This window comes from Setaria italica, chromosome VI (assembly GCF_000263155.2).
Source record: "Setaria italica strain Yugu1 chromosome VI, Setaria_italica_v2.0, whole genome shotgun sequence".
Taxonomy (NCBI): Eukaryota; Viridiplantae; Streptophyta; class Magnoliopsida; order Poales; family Poaceae; genus Setaria; species Setaria italica.
In genome coordinates this window covers 35,108,239-35,129,753 of record NC_028455.1, presented here as the reverse complement: position 1 = coordinate 35,129,753, position 21,515 = coordinate 35,108,239, and the positions used below count along the sequence as shown (strand labels likewise).

At 46.3% G+C, this 21,515-nt stretch overlaps 2 protein-coding genes and 1 long non-coding RNA gene across 3 annotated transcripts; 2 read left to right on the top strand and 1 right to left on the bottom strand.

Annotated features, from left to right (window-relative positions):
• Nucleotides 1-9,327: 9,327 nt before the first annotated feature.
• LOC111257746 lies at nucleotides 9,328-10,004 on the bottom strand. Its single transcript, XR_002678326.1, has 2 exons — nucleotides 9,815-10,004; nucleotides 9,328-9,723 (listed from the first exon to the last, which is right to left on the bottom strand). It is a non-coding gene; the product is annotated as an uncharacterized LOC111257746 (long non-coding RNA).
• Nucleotides 10,005-14,560: 4,556 nt separating this feature from the next.
• On the top strand, nucleotides 14,561-15,411 carry LOC101757754 (auxin-responsive protein SAUR36). Its single transcript, XM_004974100.4, has one exon. The coding sequence runs from the start codon at nucleotides 14,755-14,757 to the stop codon at nucleotides 15,187-15,189; it is 435 nt and encodes a 144-aa protein (XP_004974157.1). The 5' UTR covers nucleotides 14,561-14,754; the 3' UTR covers nucleotides 15,190-15,411.
• A 2,264-nt stretch (nucleotides 15,412-17,675) lies between these two features.
• On the top strand, nucleotides 17,676-18,654 carry LOC101757353 (auxin-responsive protein SAUR36). The gene has a single exon (XM_004974099.3). The coding sequence runs from the start codon at nucleotides 17,837-17,839 to the stop codon at nucleotides 18,272-18,274; it is 438 nt and encodes a 145-aa protein (XP_004974156.1). The 5' UTR covers nucleotides 17,676-17,836; the 3' UTR covers nucleotides 18,275-18,654.
• The last annotated feature ends 2,861 nt before the right edge of the window (nucleotides 18,655-21,515 follow it).

Below are 21,515 nucleotides of genomic sequence, written 5' to 3'. Positions count from 1 at the left end.
TGCTGATAATTCAACCTTGCAATGTGTTTGACGCTTCCATTGCTCATGCAGCACTGCTGGCATGTTTCAGCTGGCACTACAACAACAGCAAGGACTACCATGTAAGTACGACTTTTGACTTAACGAACAGTATAGCTGACACTTAACATAAGTTTCAGCTTTCTATCTTTAGATAATCGTGCCATATTACATTAATAGGAAAAAAATCCTACGGATGCAGCAGAAATGTAATGAGATGAAGTGGTAAGCTCAAACAACGAACTTCTACAGCAGTAGCATATGAAATCAGAGAGAATCTGGCAAGATGTTTGAAAGCTTTAGGTCTGTAGGCATGGAAGGAAGTGTGGTAAACATGTAATTACTGTTAAAGTACACAAATATGTGGTTTCGGTTGGGATAACTTCTGATTGTGCATTGTACATAGAGATAGCACTTACACTGCTCAATTGGGCCACTTGGTAAGTAAAGCATACCATTTGTGCTTGCTCATTACTTATTGCTCAAATGATGAAATCCATAAATTCCATTCTACTTCCTCCATTCGCTTTTGATAGGCATATTTCAGTCCAACTATCTATCCGCTTAATGGTTGTCTCAGGTCTGATGCGTGACTATTTTTTCTTCCAACCGAGATTGGCTACATGGGCATCAAAAAGTCTAGGACTTAATGAATCGCTTGTTTACGAGAACTAGTTAATGGCATGATTAAACAATCAATGTACAAAATTTCATGCTGATTGACAGGTCCTATAAAATTTGGATGTCAATGGCAGTGCACCAGCGGAGAATCTACAAGCTGAGAGTGTTCAAAAGAGAAACCCTTGTTTGGATCAAATTTCTGAAAAGGTTCTCAACTGAACTCTCCAGGCCTACAATATCAACTCTAGTCACTGAGCCAAGAGGAAATAGTACTATCAAAAGAGAATGGAGGGAGTACCAGTTAGTAAAAAGACAGAAGGAATACTAAGGTTAAGGATACTATGTGATTTGTTTTTTCTAGGGAACAAGCAATCACGACTAAGGTAAATTCATTTGGTGGTTTCAGTTTGGATACATTCTGATTGTACATAATACATAGAGAAAGCACTTGTTTTTTCAAATGGGGGCCACTAGTAGGGATACAAGTGGGTACCCAATGGTATTTGTGGGTCACTCCCTTGGTTCATTTCTTTCCACTTTTCTTGCTTTGAAATCCGGATTAATTCTTTTGGTTGAATTTTGTGTCGACCCAATGACCTAGAGAAGACCAAACTTGCATCCCTAGCCTCCAGGCTAGTTAAATTAAAAAATGAAGTCCATTAAACCGATTGGCAGCGTAAGTGAGTGATAGAGAACACATGACCTATGCAATTTCTTTTTCCAGATAATAGAACCATGCCTTTAATCTACTGCTATATCTTTTGAGCTATATACAATCAATGTACAAAATTTCATGCTGATTGACAGGTCCTATAAAATTTGGATGTCAATGGCAGTGCACCAGCGGAGAATCTACGAGCTGAGAGTGTTCAGGAGAGAAACCCTTGTTTGGATCAAATTTCTGAAAAGGTTCTCGACTGAACTCTCCAGGCCTACAATACCCAACTCTAGTGCCTGCAATTGCACCTCCTCGCATGAAACTCTCTTCTTTTGGATTGGTTTGGTGATAAGGGACCACTTGCTCGCACTGCAGGTAGCCATTTGCTTCGACAAGAGCTCCACTGCGGATTTGAGCGCCAAGACAGCGATTCCTCTTGCTGTGATCAATAAGCTGACCAACCACGCATCCTCATGGGAGGTAGACTTGCTGACAGCTTTCTTCAGGTGATGCTTGGCTTTCTTTACCAAGCGGGCTTAGGATTGAGCCTTAACTTGAGCTACTGGGAGGTCTCCTCTGTTGAGAACCATTTGCAGCTCCTGGATGGTCATCTTCAGGTCAGTGAAGCTTTCTTGCACGGTATTGCAGAGATCCAGCACCTGAAGCGACCTCTCCATTTCTTCCTCCAGCCTCTTCCCATGTACCTGGTTGCTATGCAAGCATATGGCCTCATTGATGCAGCTGTAGACATCTCCAAGCCTCCTCAGACCATCGCATACCACTTCGATGGTAGCTGATGGCGTAGAAATGAGTGAGCTTATGCTGTGCAGATCTTCTTGAATCTCAATCTTGTTGGGATGAGCCATAGACGGCCAGCTTGTTGATCGCTGATGGCCGGCCATGTTTGGGATGAAATTTTGAGCAATCTCAGTGTTGAGATGGGAGATGAGATAGGCAAAGGGAGCAAAGGCTGAACTGATTGTTGTGTCGATACTTGCAGTCGCCTACTTATAATCAGGAGGTTGAGAAGATGGTGTGGGTACAATGGAAGGACAGCAGGAACCTCCATGACCACCACCCCATCTGCCCCTGATTGCAGGTCACAGACAAGATGATGCCCTTCACCTGTTGTCTACCTCACCACGTATCGCTGACTTACATGGCTGGGCTGTCATGTTGGATGCATTGCCAGCAGAGTACAGTGCACGCTCGAGGGATTGATGTGCTGTTTGGGTTCAGAGTACGGCCTGGAGTCTGAAAGGAACAGGAACAGAAGAGGTTCATGGAAGGTTCATCAGTGTTGAGAGGCATGTTTGGGCAATCCGAAGCAGGATCCGCCTTTTGTACTCATCTGGTAAAGGGCATGTTCCAGGAATGTCTGGTTCAAGCGCCGCCTGAATCCAGTCCATTCAGCATGATGCGTGGATGGGCGGTTTTCTTGCTCGTCGTTCAGCAGGCAGAATTAAAATTAGTAGCCGTGAAATTATGTGCATGAACTTGACGCCTTGGTGATTAATTCCTTGTACATTAAGTGATGGAAATTTTTTCCTGGAAATCTCCATGGGTGAGCATGCCTCACGTCTGTTTGCGATATTTTCACCCTTTTTTAATTCCTGTCGTGTTGATGCACAATATGACATTTTTTTTTGTCATATTACTGCACAGCTTTACTCTGCATGGTGAGGGAGGCATGACTTGTGTGATTCTTCTCTATTGCTACACATTTGTTTCGTTTGAAGTGTGAAGTCTCTCACATTCTCACATTCTATCAAGTGAAAAATTACAAAGATAAAGCACATATATGATATTTGAATGTAAGAAAGACAAGAAAATGGAACGAAATGTTTCAAAGAGAATCGAAATTCTATCCAGTGGCATGTACAGATCCGAGTTTTTATATTTTCATTAATAATTCTTTGGTTGTGGTAAGATCCATGATGCATCATAGATTGAGATCAACTTTCCATTAGCATGGAGCACCAAGTGTCAAAACTTTTACACGCAGATCATCTATCTGTGCTATCTGATCTACAAGCACGGCTACTCGATCTACATTTTAAGCTCTGGTGAATCTAACAGCTGCGCACGTTGAGCAAGAACACCCTGCACTGCACCAGCCGCCTGAACAGCAGCTCCAGGCCGTCCTCCAGCTGCTGAATCGTGTCGCCCACTGCCCTCAGCTCCCGCTGCACCCGCACCGCCGCCTCGCCATCGTGCGAGTCCTTGGACGGCAGCGCCGGCAAGGACACAGTGGCCTCGTCGGCGGCGTCCTCGCACGCCACCCGGGCGCTCTTCCGGAACGCCCTCGCCACACGCGTGGACCAACTGCTCGCCGGCCGAGGGGTACCAGCGGCGGCGGCCACGCGCCGCGACAGCGCCGCCACGACGCGCTCCAGCACGGCCACGGTGAGCCGCCGCGCCTCCTGCAGCGCGTGCCCGCCCCCGCCCGCCGCCTGGTGCTCGGACCTTGATCCGCCGGCGCGGCGGCGCTGCCTCCTGGCGTCCGCGCACGCCCGCTGCGCCAGGCGCGCGCACGCGCGCGCGGCGCGGTCTGCCGCCGCGCCGTCGCGCCGCCGTAAGGCCGCTTCGGCGTCGAGCGCGCACGCGCGCATGGCGCCGAGCGCGTCCCGCGCCGCGGCGCACGCGTCGAGAAGCGCCACGGAGGCCTCCAGCTCGCCGTCCACCTGGTCGGCGCGCGCGGACCGCGCCAGCGCCTCCGCGTGCTCGTACACGCGCGCCACGCCCTCCAGGGCGCCTGCCATCGCCGCCGGCGAGGAGCACGACGCGACGAGGACGTGCTGCCGCAGCCTGCTCAGCTGCTGCTCCGCCGCCGCGCAGTGCTCCATGTCCATGACCGATCACTTCACTGGGGGCGTAGTCCGTACGTTCGTGATGGATTCGCAGTACACTTGTGAAGCTCTTCAATCCATCGCCGGACTTGCCGTGCGAGCGCATATATACCATGGACATGGCAGATGCTCCGTCCCGTGCGCTGTCATGTCGGCGGCGGCACGGCCTGGCTGGCATGCCACCCGCGGCCGCGGCAACCAAGACGCACGGCGGCCGGCGGCACGTACTAGGAAGCGTCGCCCGAGTGCGCCGCGGTTGCAAACCGCACATCAGCTGAAGAAGTGGTTGGGCGTGCATGAACGAGCGCACACAGGGTACGTGGCGTCTCCATGGCCGGCGACGGCGAAGCTGCCGCGGCGTTGCGCACGCACAAGCATGCACGAATCATTGGGGATCACGTACGGGATTATATCCGTATGATCGGGGCCCGTGCAGGCCTGTGATTCGAAGTAGTTTATGCCGGGATGTTTCAGGGTTTCAGATGGACAGATGGACATGCTTGGATTGTTAAATGGAGCAAGACATCCTTGGGATCCTCTGCAGGGTCTAAACAAGGAAGGGAGATACGGTCAGCCCTGTACTCTTGTGCTGGCCTGATCCGGTGACCAGCCCTAATCATGAGAGGTTAGTGTGTCTGCCTGTCCGAATCCCCTACATTATGACTTTATGTGAGAGGATACGTGTCAGTTCCATAGTAGACAACATGTCTGGATCGTTAATCTGAGCGATGCAACGACAACCTAGCTTACAGATCATCTGAACAATGCAACGACAATCTTACAGATCATGCAATGTGATGATCAATTATTGCACTTCCATGCCGGCGTGCTGAAAGAGATAAACAGCAGCCAGTATTGTAAAGGCTTGCATCCTGTTCCTTGCTGCAATTCCTGCTGCTGGAAATCTGAATTGACCTCACTCAGTTGTGAGCAATTGCCAATAGAGCAGCTCACAAAACAAATCCACGAAGCCAATTACGAGCGCATACGCAGAGGACTAACAAAATGAACATTCAGCCTTTTGAGGCAACACAGTTCTTAGACCCTACACTACTCAAATCGATTTAAATATGTGTGATCAAGTTTTCAGGGATAAATACCATGCTAACGTTTGGAAATTTCAATATTCTCAATTAAGTTTCATATTTAACTAAAAAGAGAAAAATGTATATATAATGAATTGAACACAAATTTGTTAACATAACAAACTCAGTTAATTACTACAATTGAAAAAAAAACAATCACGATAAAATAATTGTGCATGTACTGTTCGCAAACGGAAATGCTAGGACTCTTACGTCCGGAGAAATTAAAAAATCGGACGCGGCTCCTGCCCACATAGTAATTTAACAGAGGGGTAAATGGCCATATATGGCGACTGTCGAACTGAATTCCAGTTTCAGGACATTTCAGTTAAACTGAGAAAGGAATTCAAAATTGACCATGTTTGGATGATTATCTCGAGCAAGAGCCAAAATAAAATTTGAAGAGCTTGAGATTATCTCCAACTTTGCTTAAGAGGTTTGTGGACCGTCGGATTGAAAATTGGCCACGGGGAAAGTCTGAACTTCTGATGAAAGAAAGAAAAGGGGGAAAGGAAATCAGAGGGGGGCGGGACGTGTCGCCGCCGGCGTCCTTGCTCGCTGTCCAGCTCAACGCCTAGGGCCACCGCTTCACCATGCAAGTCTATGGCTAGGCCACGGTGTCATCCATGCACACGGTGAAACTTCGTATATCTACCGTTCCCGCCGCCGCTCCTTACCGTCTGTCCTTTTAACCGCCGCCGTCCCCCTCTGTCAAGCCACCGCCGCCGACCAAAAATTCCACCACCACAACGCAGCTCCCGTCGATTCCTTCTGTCCACGCCTCCACTCACACCCTACCACCAACCCTAGCAGCTTGTTGCCCAGCCTCTCCGCCGGCGTGCCCTTAACCGCCGTCGTTTCCGTCCGCCACCGCCACACCTCCTTCTCTCGGTGAGCTTTACCTTGCCGTTGTTTCCTTTCCTTGTGGTCAGTCGTAGGTAAGTTCTTAGGGTGCCAGGAAGCTATAGAGGTAGTCGAAGGGGCGAGTTGTGCCATCGTCGTGCTTGGCCACGGCCGACCGTTAGCTTTGCCGCCCGCCGTCGTGGAGGGAGTAGCTCCGGCCACCTTCCGGGGAGCTGTCGCCGCGCACGGGTGCGCTAGGGCATGGGGATGCTTCCCCAACCCAGCCCCGTCGCCGGTGGGGCGCCGACCGGCGAGCCGCGCCGCCCCCTGCCACGCTCGGTTTTGGCGCGAGATAGACGAAGGCCCTGGTGACAGCGGGCCCGCGCGTCAGAGAAGAAGGGGAAGGAAGGAGGCCGACCGGGCAAAGGAGTTAGGTGGGCCGGAGTCCCATAAGCCCAGGTGCCGGTGCGGGCGGCCAATAAAGGAAAAAAAAAAGGCCGGGGGCCTGTAGGGTCCAACAGGCCGGTAGGCCGACAGGGAGTAAAGGAAAGGAGGAGAGGGAAAGAAATCGGCCCAGTGAACCCAGCAGAGAGAGAAAGGCCAGCGGGTAGAAAGGAATAGGAGAAGAGGTGGGTCCGAGCTGCGGGCCTAGCGTAAGAGAGAAAGGGTAGGGAGAGGGTGCGTGAGAAAAGTAGGCCGGGGGTTTTTCGGGAAAATTTAGATTTTCTTTTTGTAGAATAATAGATTAAATCCGGATATCACCATTTAAATCACAGAAATTTCTAGGGGTGTCCAAAATTAGTGAAACCAATTTTGTTAGGATTGTTTTATTTTCCTTTATGCATTAAATTTTTTATACCCTAGGAAAAATAATAAAATTTAGGTATTTGTTTAATGCCTTTTCTTTAAGGTATTTAAATAAATACTTAACTTTTATTAAATGCATAAAATATGAAATAATATTTTCATAATCACAAATTATTGTTAACTCATAGGAAATTAGGTTTCAAGACTAGAAAATAATTATAACATTTTCTAAAAATAAAATAAAAAGCCTAAGGTAAGGTTAGTAAAGGAAATAAAAATGGTGGGTTAATCTTTTTGGGTTTTTGTGTGTTGGCTTGCAACTTTATCATGATAAATTGTATAGTCATTTGTTGGCTTGCAACTTTATCATGAAGGAAAGTCGTATAGTCTTGTATTTAAAAAAGTTGCATCACTAACCCCTGCATATGCTTGATCATAGACACCGAAGCACCGGAAGAGGATTTCTTGGAATTTTCAGAAGGATCTCCGGAGTTTGAAGAGATCATTGAGTTGATCCCCTGCGAAGCCAATCCATCGGACAGTGCTAACATTTTTATAGAACAAGGCAAGCCCTGGTTCATTATACCTAATTATTTTGGAATTATTATTTCATGTGTCCAATTATCGGTTATTCTCTATATGAATGCACTAAGTCTAGGAGTTGATTGAAACCCATTCTTGTGCATTATCGTACCTTGTTTTAAGGACATCTTTGCCACTTGTTCAAACATTTAGTAAGTAACCCAAGTCTAGAAATGCTTAGTTGCCTAAGTAATTTGTTTACCGAACCTTAAGGTGAAATGTTGGGTCGTACATGCTAATTATGGAAAGGTAACTTGGAAGTTGAAAGGCGGACAGAAGCTAAGGATGTAGTTCTGTCTGCTAGATTAATTTGGTTAAGGCCCGATCGTTGTCTTAACCTTGGATCAAGTGAATGACACTTGATTACTTACTGGGTATGGGACCAGTAAAGCCCGGTAGGTTAGTAGACCCTCTGATCGGGAATACTTCGTACCCGTGCTTGACGTGCTGGAGATTGGCAGGGGCGTAGCCTGAAACTCACATGGAGATCAGGCCAGACGTGGGATCCCATGTGGGGGTGCGTCCCTGGGTCCGGGTAGTCTTATTCCCAATCCTTGGGTTTGCTAATCGAAAGGTCGTTACGTACAACCTGGACAGTCGTACATAGCTGGTGATCAGGGTACTCTCCTGCAGGATGTAATTTGATCCGGATCGCTGCAATTCTCGGTTATGAATGCACTTGATCACCGTTGAGCATCGTAGTATACTTTCATGAATGCATATGTTTTCACTAATAACTTGGTGTATGACTTAATACCTTGTTGCTTCCAAAATATTCAATTTTGTCATCATTTAGCATGGTTAGGTAATGACGTAATTGGAATAAAAGAGAAAGCTAAGGTCTCACTTTTAGTAAGCTCTTTTGGCAAAAAGCGTGTCAGCCAGTACACCGAAAAAGCTATCATATAGTTCCAGAAAAGCTATTATATTGGTTAGTCGGGTAAGCCTTGCTGAGTACCCCGTACTCAGGGTTATCCCTTATGGCTATTTTCAGAGGCACCGCAAGAGTCAGCCGAGGAGGAAGCCCCGAAAAATTAGGGTATTGTTACGAGTCTCGCAATACCCTCAGAAGAAAACTTAAATGCTCATCTCCCACCTGAACCAGTTTATGTTTAAATCCTAGAATCTCTCTCTGACCTGCACTGTTAAGTCTATTTCAAACTACGTCCTGTAATAACTCGTACCTCATGTATGTATGTAAAAATGTAATGTTTGTTAATGCTTTCCACTCGTGGAAACAATCCTGGTGTATGGCTATGAGACGTGACGTGGATCATTCGAGGAGTCCTAGGGACACTCGACGGATGACCGGACTTATACTGTTTTAAGTGCGTTTCGGATAATTGCTATTTCGACAGCGATTAGGTGCATTTAAACTAGTTTAAGTTGGGCGGTTCCGCCACAGCCGGGCGCTCCCACTTTGCCCCATCGACTGCCTCGTCACTGCATCGATCACACGCCACGCGATGACGGGGTAGGTGGCGGCCGCACACTGGTAGAAAACTAAGTATTAGTCCCAGTTGGTAGGCCTCAAAGATCTCGAAAGTCCATTCGGGATAAAATTTTTGAGACGAAAGGGGGGTTCTTTAGTCCCGGGTCATTCACCCGGGACTAAAGACCCCCTTTAGTTCCGGTTGGTAAAACCAACCGGGACTAATGGGGCGGCCACGCCAGGCGCTTGCACTGCCCCTTTTAGTCTCGGTTGGTATTAGCTCTAAAAAATTAAAAAAATGGGCCAATAATTTATATTCCAGTTGATCTTCTCTTTTTCTGATTTTGATCAGATAAATTTGTTTCATAAAAAACTTCTCAGGAACTTCTCAAAGAACTTTGCACAAATATGTCAATATCAAAGAACTTCATAAAACAGGAAGATGGCCATCATCAGTTCATAAAACTTCTCAACAACTTTGTACAAATATGTTCGAACCTATTGTATACCATTGGCATTCACGTTCACCAAAAAAGTAAGAAGATGATATAACAAGCATAACGGGGCACAATCCAAAATCCGGGGAGGGCTGCGTGCCTCACGCTAAGGGCCCTCAGCCTTGCGTTCCTCCTGCTACCTCGAGCATTGGGGTGTATTGTCATCAGGGACAGCCGGGGAACGCATTGCCTGCAAGGAGAAGACGCGAGTAGGGAAGTAAGGAAGATGGCATCATCACACCCCCCAAACAAATTTTCTTGTCCCAACAAATTTTGATTGCTACATGAGGGCCTCGCGCCTTGCGGTTGCTTCCTGAGGGCCGCGCGGCATCTGTGACATGAGAAATTAACTTGTCTGTCATATTATGTTCCAGTTGACAAGAAGGTAGGAGATGCAAGATGAGAAGGAAGAAAAATTGTACTTCAGTTAACCCCTAATCCACCGCCGGCGGCTAGGCGGCCCGGCTGGGAAGGCCCCGCGGGCCGCGCGCCGGCAGCCTGGCTGCGGAGGCCCTACGCTAGCGGCCAAGCGGCCCGGCCGGGGAGGTGCCGGCGGCGTAGAGAGAGGAGAGAGGAGGAAAGGGAGGAGAGGAGAGGAAGTGCCTGGAAGAAAGGGAGAGGAGGAGAGCGCCTGTGCGTGGATAAGGAAGAGGGGGAGAAGATAAGGTGGGGAGCGTGGAAAGGGACGCTTTGTCCCAGTTGGAAACACCAACCGGGACTAAGGTCCCCCTTAGTCCTGGTTGGAATTACCAACCTGGACTAAACCTTTTGTCACGGTTGGAATTACCAACTAGGACTAAAACCTTTTGTCACGGTTGGAATTACCAACCGAGATAAAAGGGGGGTCTTTTGTCCCGGTTGGAATTTCCAACCGGGATGAAAGGGTGGAGCGTTGATGGGATTTTTTGTAGCTGTTACAACCAAGACTAAATGAGGGCTTTAGTCCTGGTTGGTATTTACAACCGGGACTAAAGCCTCCCCCATGGTGGTCTTCGGTGGCACATTTTTGACCTGGGACTAAAGCCACTTTAGTCACGGGTCCAATGTTAATCAGGACAAAAGGGGTGGATGGAAGGTCAGTTCTCTACTAGTAGCACTCCTCCGCCAGGCGGCGTGACAGCTGGTGGCTACCGTGCGGGGGATCGCGTGCCCCTGGCGCCTGGTGGACCACTTGCCCAGGCGGCGACGGCTGCGAGCAGCCGCCAGCCCACAGGCGTTTCGGTTTCGGCGGGCCGGGGTCTAATGCACCAACACCCAAAGCAAACGGCCGTTGGAGCGGCGCAGATGCTCCATGATGAATGAATTGTATGCGAGCTACGAACCACTCGGTATGATGCATGTTTGGCATGTTCCGTTCACGCATAAAGTTTTTCAAGGAACTTGAACGGATCAATGGATGATCCCATTTGTTCCTGCGACGAAGCTTTGGGAGGGTGTGTGGCGGAGATGGTGATGGCTGAGCTGGAAACAATGACGCTACCGGTACTATTGCCGGAGCAGGGCTAGAGGAGGGAGAGCAGGAGCGATGAGGAAGAAGAAGGGGCCGGAGGAGGAAGAAAGGGCGTGTATCGTTAGATCCCGCTAATGCAATTCTAGACATAGATTGAGAAGCCGTTGGATTTGATGGCATATAGCAATTGCCTTTTTTTTGAAGTGACGCACGCGTGTACCAATGTGTACATTTGGACTATTACGCTCGGCGGGAACTTAAATGTTTCCTATGCCAGATATCTCCAATCGTTCGATGTGAATGTGCCAACGGATGGCATTTGTTTTTGTTTTTTTTTTTTGTGGGTGGGGGGAGGGGGTTTGAAGGGGTTAACATGACGAATGCGGCAATGGCTGAGCTAGCGACAAAGACACTGGCTGTTGAGAGGGCTGCAGATGGGACAGCAGGTGCCCTCAAATCGAAAAGGAGAGTAGGAGCCATGAGGAAGAAGGAGGCCTAAGGAGGAAGAAAGAAAATGCTTTGTTAGGTCCTGATCGTGCGATTCTAGACGAAGATGGAGAAATCATTGGATTTAATAATGGCATATATTTGAATGTGCAAATCTTTCCTGTTATACTCGGCACGAACTTAATTACACAATCTTTTTTAAGGACAACTTACAAATTTTTCGACGTCTGAAAATATCATCATACATACCATCCAAAATGAACAATTTCTCCAACAAAGTCGCTATGGATGTAGCCTGTGAATTTAACACATTTCAGCCGGCATTTTGCATGTAAAACAAAAATAGTGGATCGCCCCTTTATTATGTCTCCTCTAGGAAATGTAATTTTTTTCCTGAGCCTTGTAATTTGAGATGTAGCAAAAATGCAAGAAGACGGAAAATGTAAAGGGAAAGATGCAGGTATGACATTGATAACCAATAAGACTTGCCAACACTAGCATGGTAGAGAACATAAACGAGAAGCAAGGTACATGTAGAGTTTGAAGAGGGTTTCCACAAAAAGGATAGAGCATACATTGCAGGAAAAAGATGTAGGGCGGGTGGTTGAACCCATTAATCAAACGGGTAAGAGTAGTGACTAGCTTTTCCGTGCAAATATGATTAATTTAAAAATAGAAAAGGAACCACAATGTTGCCTTCTTATAGCATTCACACGCAGTTCAGAACAGCCAGTGTGTATCACTCTTGTAAATACAAAAAAAAAAATGATAATAGAACAAGCCGGTAGTTGCTGATAAAGCTAGAGTTGGGCAAGAGTTCAGTAGTCAGTACAGCTGCTTCAAACTGTTCTGGTACTCTACATTGTTCTGTGACTTCACTACTGCAGCTGCTGCAGAGTGCAGAGCATCATCTGCTAGCGCTACTAGCTCACTGCCTGTGGCTGTGGCGCTTTTCCCCTCTCAGAATCTCACAGAGGTCGACGACCACCTGACGGACTGGGCCGGCGATTACTTGTGGCCTTGTTGGCCCAGCCCTACTACAGCCCGGGGCAAAACAGCTGCTGGACTGAGCCCGAGGCAGGGAGACATTGCTTTTTTGGCCTGGCCCATGATGTATATTCACTACTGATAGCAAACCCCATCCAATGAGATACAGAATTAACATTTCCTTCAAAAGAAAACAAATTATTGTTTGCTGCACAGTTTATGTGAAGATGGATTTTTTTTTTGAAATCAACCGTATCAATAATAATATCTGTAGGCAAGTTACCATGCAGTTGGTAGGTGTCCTGTGTTCTGTGCTGACCATTCTAGCGTGTGCCCAGTGCAACTGACCATCTTGATCCCCATATCATGCAATTCTACTTCTGACTTTGAGAAAAGAAACACCTAAAATGTTGGACCAAAGGTTAAAGTTTGCTATCAAGCATCGCCTGAAACTAACACAGAATATGCCTCCTTTTTTTTAACACAAAAACTTTGCACGTTGGATTTGTAACAGATCTGATGCAAAGGTGCATAAGGTCTGATACACATGACATGATAAGTCACCTGCAAAAAGAATTAACCCGACCACAGCGACATCAGTATCTCTCTTCAGAAAAGGGCATGGATGAATAGGGAGCATGGAAGACCCCACTCTGCAGAATGCCAGGATGAGTGGAGTCAGATATGCAGATGAGACGATCTTATTTCAACGCCAAGAGTATGGCTCTAAGTTTCTCCACACAAAATATTGGTCACAGTACAACAATATTTCTACTAGAAATTGCCAAATGGTATTCAGATAGGGAGATAGCTCATAGATGCAGCCTTTGATGTAGAGACCTACCAGAAATGACACGAAAAAAAGAGGTAAACAGGACACTAGAGATGCTGGGGACAAATCGGTTGGACCACAGTGCACAGTAACGATAAGAAATTGTCAATGGAAGTTGTTTCGACCAACCAGCACCGTCCCAACCAAAATTAATGTTAGAAAAAGGATGTAGCCTATCAACATATCCAGTTCTCCTTCCACAACTAAAAAAGGAAGCTACTTGTCAAAACTCAAGACCCTACATGCTTCCCTCATGGGCCTGTTCGCTTCAGCTTATAAGCCGGTTGAAAAACTGAAACGGCTGATTTGTTGTGAGAGAAAAACACTGTTTGGTGGCTGATAAGCTAGCTGAATAAGCTGAAGCGAACAGGCCGTTGTCTCTTGGCCACTGTACAGCTCTTGCCATCAGATAAAGGAAAGGCACACGAAGCATCCTGGATAATCTTTTTGATGATCGCTCTCCAACTGATTACTTTATAAATAATAAAATATGTCTTTATGTTTACAAGAGCTGGGACTAAGATGATTGTCCAGTTCTTACATCCAACGTTGAACCACTAGTACACAATATATATCCAATCATCCTACTACCATGGCCTCTGCAAGGACGGCGGTGCACCAAAATTTGGCCCAGCAACATCAGTGCACTGCCTTTGTTGTAGCAAACATTGCATTAACAGATTCATGGCCATTCTGCTTGCCAAACTAGTGACATCAATAGCTACTATGCAAAAGCCATGGACCCTTTTATTTTATTTTATTGAAAGCACATGGACCATTTTTGTCACCTATACATATATTCATCACCATAATGGATATCGTCGGTTTCCAACTTCATCCACCGACCAGCGTTCTTCAACAGACCGTCTAGGCAGCAAATTAGCAAAAGAAGATATGTTCTGCTCTGACCATGAACAATATGCAAGAAGTTTATATAGCTAGGTAGAAATAATGATCGGCAGATCTCTACATTAAAAAAACATCTTTTTACAAGATGCCTTGGCTGATTCTTAACTATGTTAGTATCTATCACATTGCACTTGCGGGAGAAGAGACAAGAGAAAAATCGGCAAATGCAAAATTGAAATAATTTGGCAAATAAAATCATAAGGGCGGATTGATGTACCTTGGTTAAAGACATTATCATAGGAAACTACAATATCAAGCGAATTGCACATATATAACAAGGGAGTAAGCCAGTGCCCACTTGAGATCAAGCAAGATAAAAGAACTGAACCCAGCAATGTAAGCCAGTGCCCACTTGAGATCAAGCAAGATAAAAGAACTGAACCCAGCAATTTGTACTATTGTGTCAAACTTAGCCCCACTCTGGCTGCAATCACATACCAAGCCAGTAAAGATGGCTCCACCATGTGAGAAACAATGGACCTGTCCTGTGCATTGAATCTCCCAACCATAGATAGGAACATCTCACCAAGGAAGCTCATGGCCTTGTCCCTTGCCAGCTTGCCGTCTATGATAAGCCAAGACCAAGATGCAAATCTTCCCAAGTCCTACCACATATGTTCCCTATAAATACATGATCGCTGCAAAAACCATCACCACACACTGATCGAATCGTTTCTAACTATTTCATCTCAAAGACAAGAGTCCATTTGCTTGAAAGCCAAAGGAAGGTAGCTACCATGATCAGCTCCAAGAAGGTAGCTCAGCTGTCCAAGAAGTGGCAGGGAATGGGAGCAATTGGGCGAAGAAGGGTCACAACTGTGGACAAAGAGATCAACCCATCTTGCAGCAGCATAGTTGCAGGGAAGGGCAACTGCATTGTCTACTCTTCTGATGGGAAGCGGTTTGAGATCCCCCTCATGTACCTCCGCACAACAGTCTTCGCGGAGCTCCTGAAGCTGTCACAGGAAGAGTTTGGGTTCACAAGTGATGGGAGAATCACACTGCCTTGTGATACAGCAGTGATGGAGTATGTGATGTGTTTACTGAGAAGAGACGCCACTGAAGATGTTGAGAAGGCACTCAGTTCCATACTGATGCCTTGCCGCCACCAAAGCAGAATGGTGCAACCATCCAGTGGATTGAACCAGCAATTTGCTGTCTGCAGCTCCTGAAGATGAAGATATCTAGGGCTTTGAGCTTGTTTTCTCTCTTTTTCCCCCTTCCATCTTTTTTCCCAGCTGTACCTTGGAGCACGATTTTTGTGCGTTGTTTTTCCAATGGTACACTGGTTGTGCAGATGGATGAATGTAAAAATAATCACATTGTGATTAGAAAAAAAGGAATCAAGCTTGCCATTGAAACAAGAAAGTGTAAGGCTGACTCCAGTTAACCAATGTTCTAGTGAATCTCCTTTTTACTTGACTCTAGTTATCTGAACCAAAAAAACAACGACGTTAATTAACATTTTCTGTAATAAATGTAAATCAGAATTGATCAATGGTCTAGGAAGTCTCCTTATTCATGACTCAAGTTACTACATCCTAATGGATATAACAATATGTAGTATTATACTAGGACTATACTAATGGCATAGTTGCCTTATTGCACAGTGGCAGAGATAGTGAAATCAGCGCATCATCATATAAATGAAGATTTGTATGCAGGTTAAAGTGCTTGTAAGTTGGTAGGTTCCCTGTGCTGTACTGACCTTTCTAACATATGATCCAGAGCAACTGACTATCCTGATCCCAAGATCATATTATTCAACTTTGAGACTTATGAAAAAGCACCTGAAATGATGGACAAAAGATGTATACATTACACAAGTAAAATATGTAATCAAGTATCCCCTGAAGACCCTAAACAAAGAATATGCCTTCTTCAAATCACAAAAAGGGCATGGAGAGTTGAGAACCTGAAATGACCACCTGGACTGGAGTCAGATATGCACGTGGGATAAGCTTATTTCAACGCAAAAACATGGTCGTAAAATTTGCCATGCAGCACTAGTCAAAGTACCGACAATTTTAAAAAGAAATGGCCATAACTGTATTCAGATAACTTCGGTCTTATTGCAGGAGTCTACCAGGAATGGCAGGAAGAAACAAGGAAATGGAGAGCACATGAGATGCTGGGGCTAGTTGGGCCACAACGTAGAATGGCGGTACTAAGGGATTGCCGGGCAAGTTGTTTCAACCAACCAGCACCGTCCTAACAGAATTAATGTTGGCAAAAGCATTTAGCCTATTGACATCTCCAATTCTCCTTAGGCAACTAACGAAGGAGGCTACTTCTTAAAACTCAGGACCCTACATGCTTCCCTTGTGTCTCTTGGCCACTGTACGGCTCTCTTCTCATCAACTAAGGAAGGACTCATGAAGCATCCTAGATAATCTTTTTGATGGTCGCTCTCAAAAGGATCTTTTATAAATCTGTCCTTATGTTCACAAGAGCTGGGACTAAGATGATTGCTGAGTGCTTATATCAAATGCAGAGCCACTAGTGCAGAATACAGCTCCAATTATTCAACTACAAAGTCCCTACAATGGCCATTGCAAGGACCACGGTGCACCCAACTTTGGCCCAGCAACATCAGATTCATAATCGCACAGCCTTCATTGTAGCAAACATCGCATTGACAGGTTCATGGCCTTGCAGCTCACCAACTAGGCACATCAATAAATGTAAAAGCTTATTTTATTTCATTGAAACAACACGGGATATTTCTTTTGTCACCTATACATATTTACTCAACACTAGAATGAACATTCTCAGATCCGAACTTCATCCACAGACCATCATGCCATCTAGGAAGAGAAGTAGCAAAATATATGCTCCATCTAAGCAGGAACCTTAGTGCAAAAGTTTATATAGTTAGGTGGAATATACTGGCTGCCAAATTTCTATGTTAGATGTAAACAACTTTCAAGAGAATGCCTTGGCTGATTCGCAACCATGTTATCTTGTTTCCATCACATGGCAATTGCTGGAAAAGAGACCACAAAATCCGGCAGATGCGGAATGAAATTGTTTCTGCAAATAATACCGTAAGGAGCAGAGAAATATACCTCATCTAATGTGATTCTCATTGAACAACATAGGATAGGGTGAATTGAACCTATATAAGAAGGGACAGTAAGTCAGTTATCACGCTTAATATCTCAGGAAACAAACTGAGAAAAACTGGACATGCCAATTTTTACTGTTTGTTATGAATAGAGCTTGCATTGGATGATAGATATAAAGAGTACATCAGTGCAGTGGCGAAGCTAGAACTAAAATCATGGTGGTGGCCATCAAAGTGGCATTATGCTGTATAGTGAATATTTTTAACTAAAAACTGGTGCATATATGGTCAAAGACAATTGGCATGCCTGTGCAGTGTGCACCAGGCTAATTGTACATAGCTTCGCCCTGCATGAGCGCGTATAGAAAAAGGACCCTGTTAATGTATAAATAAAAGACTCTATACTCCTAGCACCATTGAGTCAAAATTAGGCCCACTCTGGTAGGCAGAAGCAATCACGTACCAAGCCAGTCAACATGGCTCCACCATGTGATAAACAATGGTCCTGTGCATTGAACCTCCCAACCATAGATAGGAACATCTCACCAAGGAAGCTCGTGGGCTTGTCCCTTTGCCAGCTTGCCATTTGTAATAGCCAAGACCAAGATGCAGACCCTCCCAAGTCCTACTACATAAGTGCCCTATAAATACACGATCACTAAGGCGAACCATCACCACACACAAATCAAATCAATTCTGATCCTTTCATCTCAAAGACAAGAATCCATTTCCTTGAAAGGCAGGAAGCCACCATGATCAGTTCCAAGAAGCTAGCTCAACTGTCCAAGAAGTGGCAGGGAATGGGTGCAATCGGGCGGAAAAGGGTCACAACTGTGGACAAGGAGATCAACCCATCTTGCAGCAGCATAGTTGCAGGGAAGGGCAACTGCATTGTCTACTCTTCCGACGGGAAGCGGTTTGAGATCCCCCTCGCTTACCTCCACACAACAGTCTTCTCGGAGCTCCTGAAGCTATCACAGGAAGAGTTTGGGTTCACAAGTGATGGAAGGATCACAATGCCTTGCGATACAGCAGTGATGGAGTATGTGATGTGTTTGATAAGGAGAGAAGCCTCCCAAGATGTTGAGAAGGCGCTCCTCAGTTCCATACTGATGCCTTGCCACCACCTGAGCTGGATGGTGCAGCCACCCAGCGGAGTGAACCAGCAATTTGCCATGTGCAGCTCCTGAAGATGAAGATGATTCCAGGGCTTCAAGCCTGTTTCCTCTCTTTTTTTCCCCTTCCATCTTTTTTTTTCCCAGCTGTACCTTGGAGCACGGTTTTTGTGCAACGTTTTTCCAATGGTACACTGCGGATGTGCAGATGGATGCATGTATAAAAAATCACACTGTGATTAGAAAAAGAAGGAAGGAAGCTCGCCCTTGAAACAACAAATTGTTTTTTGATAGATCGTGTGTAAATTATGATTCAATGATGTTGGCAAAGAAAAATCAGATTTTGCTATGATGTAGCGCTCTAGCGAGTAGCAACTGCCCTTTTTCTTAACACCATTCCACATGTAATACCGTAACGGAGAAACAACACAAGTAAATCAAAATATTGACATCAGTTAATAACTTGTGCAAAGTGATTAATAAGTTCTTAAAAAAAGGAATTTCCTTCAGATCCCAGCCCACGAAAGTGCTGAACTGTCACAGGGTGGCCAAACTAACTCGGTATTGGTTGACTGATTCCCAATTTCCTAACGCGTGAAATTCAATTCATACTACTAGATGATCGTAAAGTGCGTGAAATTCAATTCATACTACTCGGTATTGGAGATCCTAAACAGCCGTTGGAGGATAGCCAATTTGGCGTAGCTTGCTAATCAGAATCCGCAAATCAACTACAGTACACCCGAATCCACAGGAATCAGTTGCTTGCCCATGGTCTCCAACCTTGCTGACACAATGGGGGGACACTGAGCCACGGGCATGTGGGAATCGAACCATCCCAAGGACAAGGAAGGTAGTACGAAGGAAGGAGGAGTGCGCCTCACCTTAGGTATGCACGACAGCGACTGCGAGACCATTGGTCCCTACCGCCTCGAGCCGCCCCCCTTCGGAGCACCCCCGGAATCCCCTGCCGCTGCTCCTTTTCCAGTTCCACCACGCGCCCAGCACGTCCGCGTCCATCCTCGTCGCTCATCGACACCGACCGCCGCCGGCCGCCGGCCCGTCGCAATAGCCACCGGGACGATCTGGTATCTATCTCCTTTATTTTACACCGACTAATCTGGACCGCACAGAGTCAATCCAACGGTCCGGGAATCTGAGGTGGCGTGCGTGGGCACAAAGGGCAATACAAAAGGCAGAGCAGTCAACTCAGCTGGAGGCTTGGAGCTCCAGCTTGACAGGGACACGCAGTGGAGTAGAGCTATGGAGTCGACGGTGCTCAGCGTCGGCAAGTCCGTGCTGGACGGAGCGCTCGGCTAGCCAAATCCACCGTCGCGCGCGGAGAAGGTAGCCTTGCCGCCTCGCAGCTTGGCGGCCGGCGCGGCCAGGCTTTCATCAGGGACGACCTCGAGATGATGCCGATGCTTTCAATTTCATGATGGCATGGCACGAGCTCTCCACCGAGAAAATAAGAACAGGCACTTCAGCAGTAACGAGAGTGAGCTCACAAGACAAGTACAACGATACACTGACAGAGTACATTAACCGTTGCAAATCACAAACAGCTTTCAGTTCACCCTCACCTCACACAATGCAATCATACAAGCCTTGTTACATGACGACAACCCAACTTGCATTGTCATGCTTCATGCATGCATAAAAGCACAACGATTGCAGTTGAATGGACAAAACAAAATCCAAACAAACAGCAAACCCCCACAAAGATTATTATTACAAGAAACACACAACACACTTGCACAGAGCGCAGGACACACTCATGCTGCAACCAGGGCATGTCGTAAAACTCGCAGAAACAAATAGAGAGTGTGGATCAGACGACCTTGGGTGTGCATGGCACTAATGAGACTCACCGAAGGTAGCTTTTGATGATGAGTTTTTTCTTGCGGGATGCGAACTCCGGTGGTGGAGGAACCTGCTGGTAGTAGTTGCCTTGCTCTGGCAGGCTCAGCTGCAGCCTGTCCCACCAGTCACGCTCTCCGTTGACCTTCACCTTCGACTTCGGATGTTCCTTCAGGAATGGGAGGCGACGAAGTGATCGGCAGCTACGGACCAAGAGAGTCTCCCACTTTGGTGTTGCGAAACGGAACATGGCATCCTCATGGATGTGCTGCAGTTGTGGTAGCTCCTGAAGGTAGATGCTTTCGATATTCGGAAGTGGACAAGGTGCTACCTCCTCATCTTCATATGTCTTGTAGAAAATTGTCTTGAGGCTGGGGCAGAAGAGAATGACCAGAGTTTCCAGTGCAGGTAATGACAAACGGGATGGGAAAATTTTCTCCAGACGAGAGCAGTGCTCAAGGTGAATGCGTGTTAGCAGCTTCAGCTTCAGAGTCCAGCTCCTGCCCCGGTGCTCAAGATATGCCAAAGCGCTGGTCTCCAAAAAGCATACTAGGTTATTAAGATTGGAGGCCTGCAATATCTTCAGGGCTGGAAATACTGAAAGCACTATAGATGGCCCGTCAGCCTCAGCCTTATCGTATACCATTGGGTCCGTGCGATTAGACTCCAATCCGAATACAACAGACATTTTGTGGCAGTGTTGGAGCTGGCATACTTCTAGCGACATGAGATTACAATTGAGGTCACTGACGCATCTGATAGAAGCATCGTCTGTAATGAATAGTGAGTTTGTGACGGAGAGAATCCTTAAGCCATTTGGGTGCTGATTCATTGCAGATATCTCAACATGGCGCCTTTTTGGCTCAAGTTTCATCATGGGCACAATGGTGGCGGCCTTAGAACAACTGACATCAAGATAAGGTAATTGTCTTTGAATCCCGGTACATGATTTGTCCCGTGGCTCCTTACCTCTCACGCTGCAAGGTTTTATCTGGATATTGAAAGACTGAAAAAACTGTCCTTCCTTGACTAACTTGTTGGCAGCATCCTCATTGAAGCTATGAAAGATCCTGGAATCATTTATGTGGATTTGAGCAATATTATTGTCAGTTTCCTTCTGGCGAAACATCCGCGAAAGGTGATTACCATCATCTGAACAGTTATCCAAACAGAAAACCTTCGGAAAACGGACCAACCGATGCCAAGGGAATCTCTTAAAACAAGGGACATTCAGAAGGAGTAGCATTCTGAGTTGGGGCAGATTTGGAAGGCTGTGAGGGACCTCCTCAATAGCTGTTCCAGAAAGATCAACATCCTCCAAGGCTGTAAGATCGTCACTGATGTTGACAATCTTGAGCTTGCTGCACCCACGCAAGGATAGACACCTAATCCACAGTCCAGAGACTGAGAAGGTTCTCAGATTAGGGTGCCCATGGATTTTGATATCTTCCAAGGC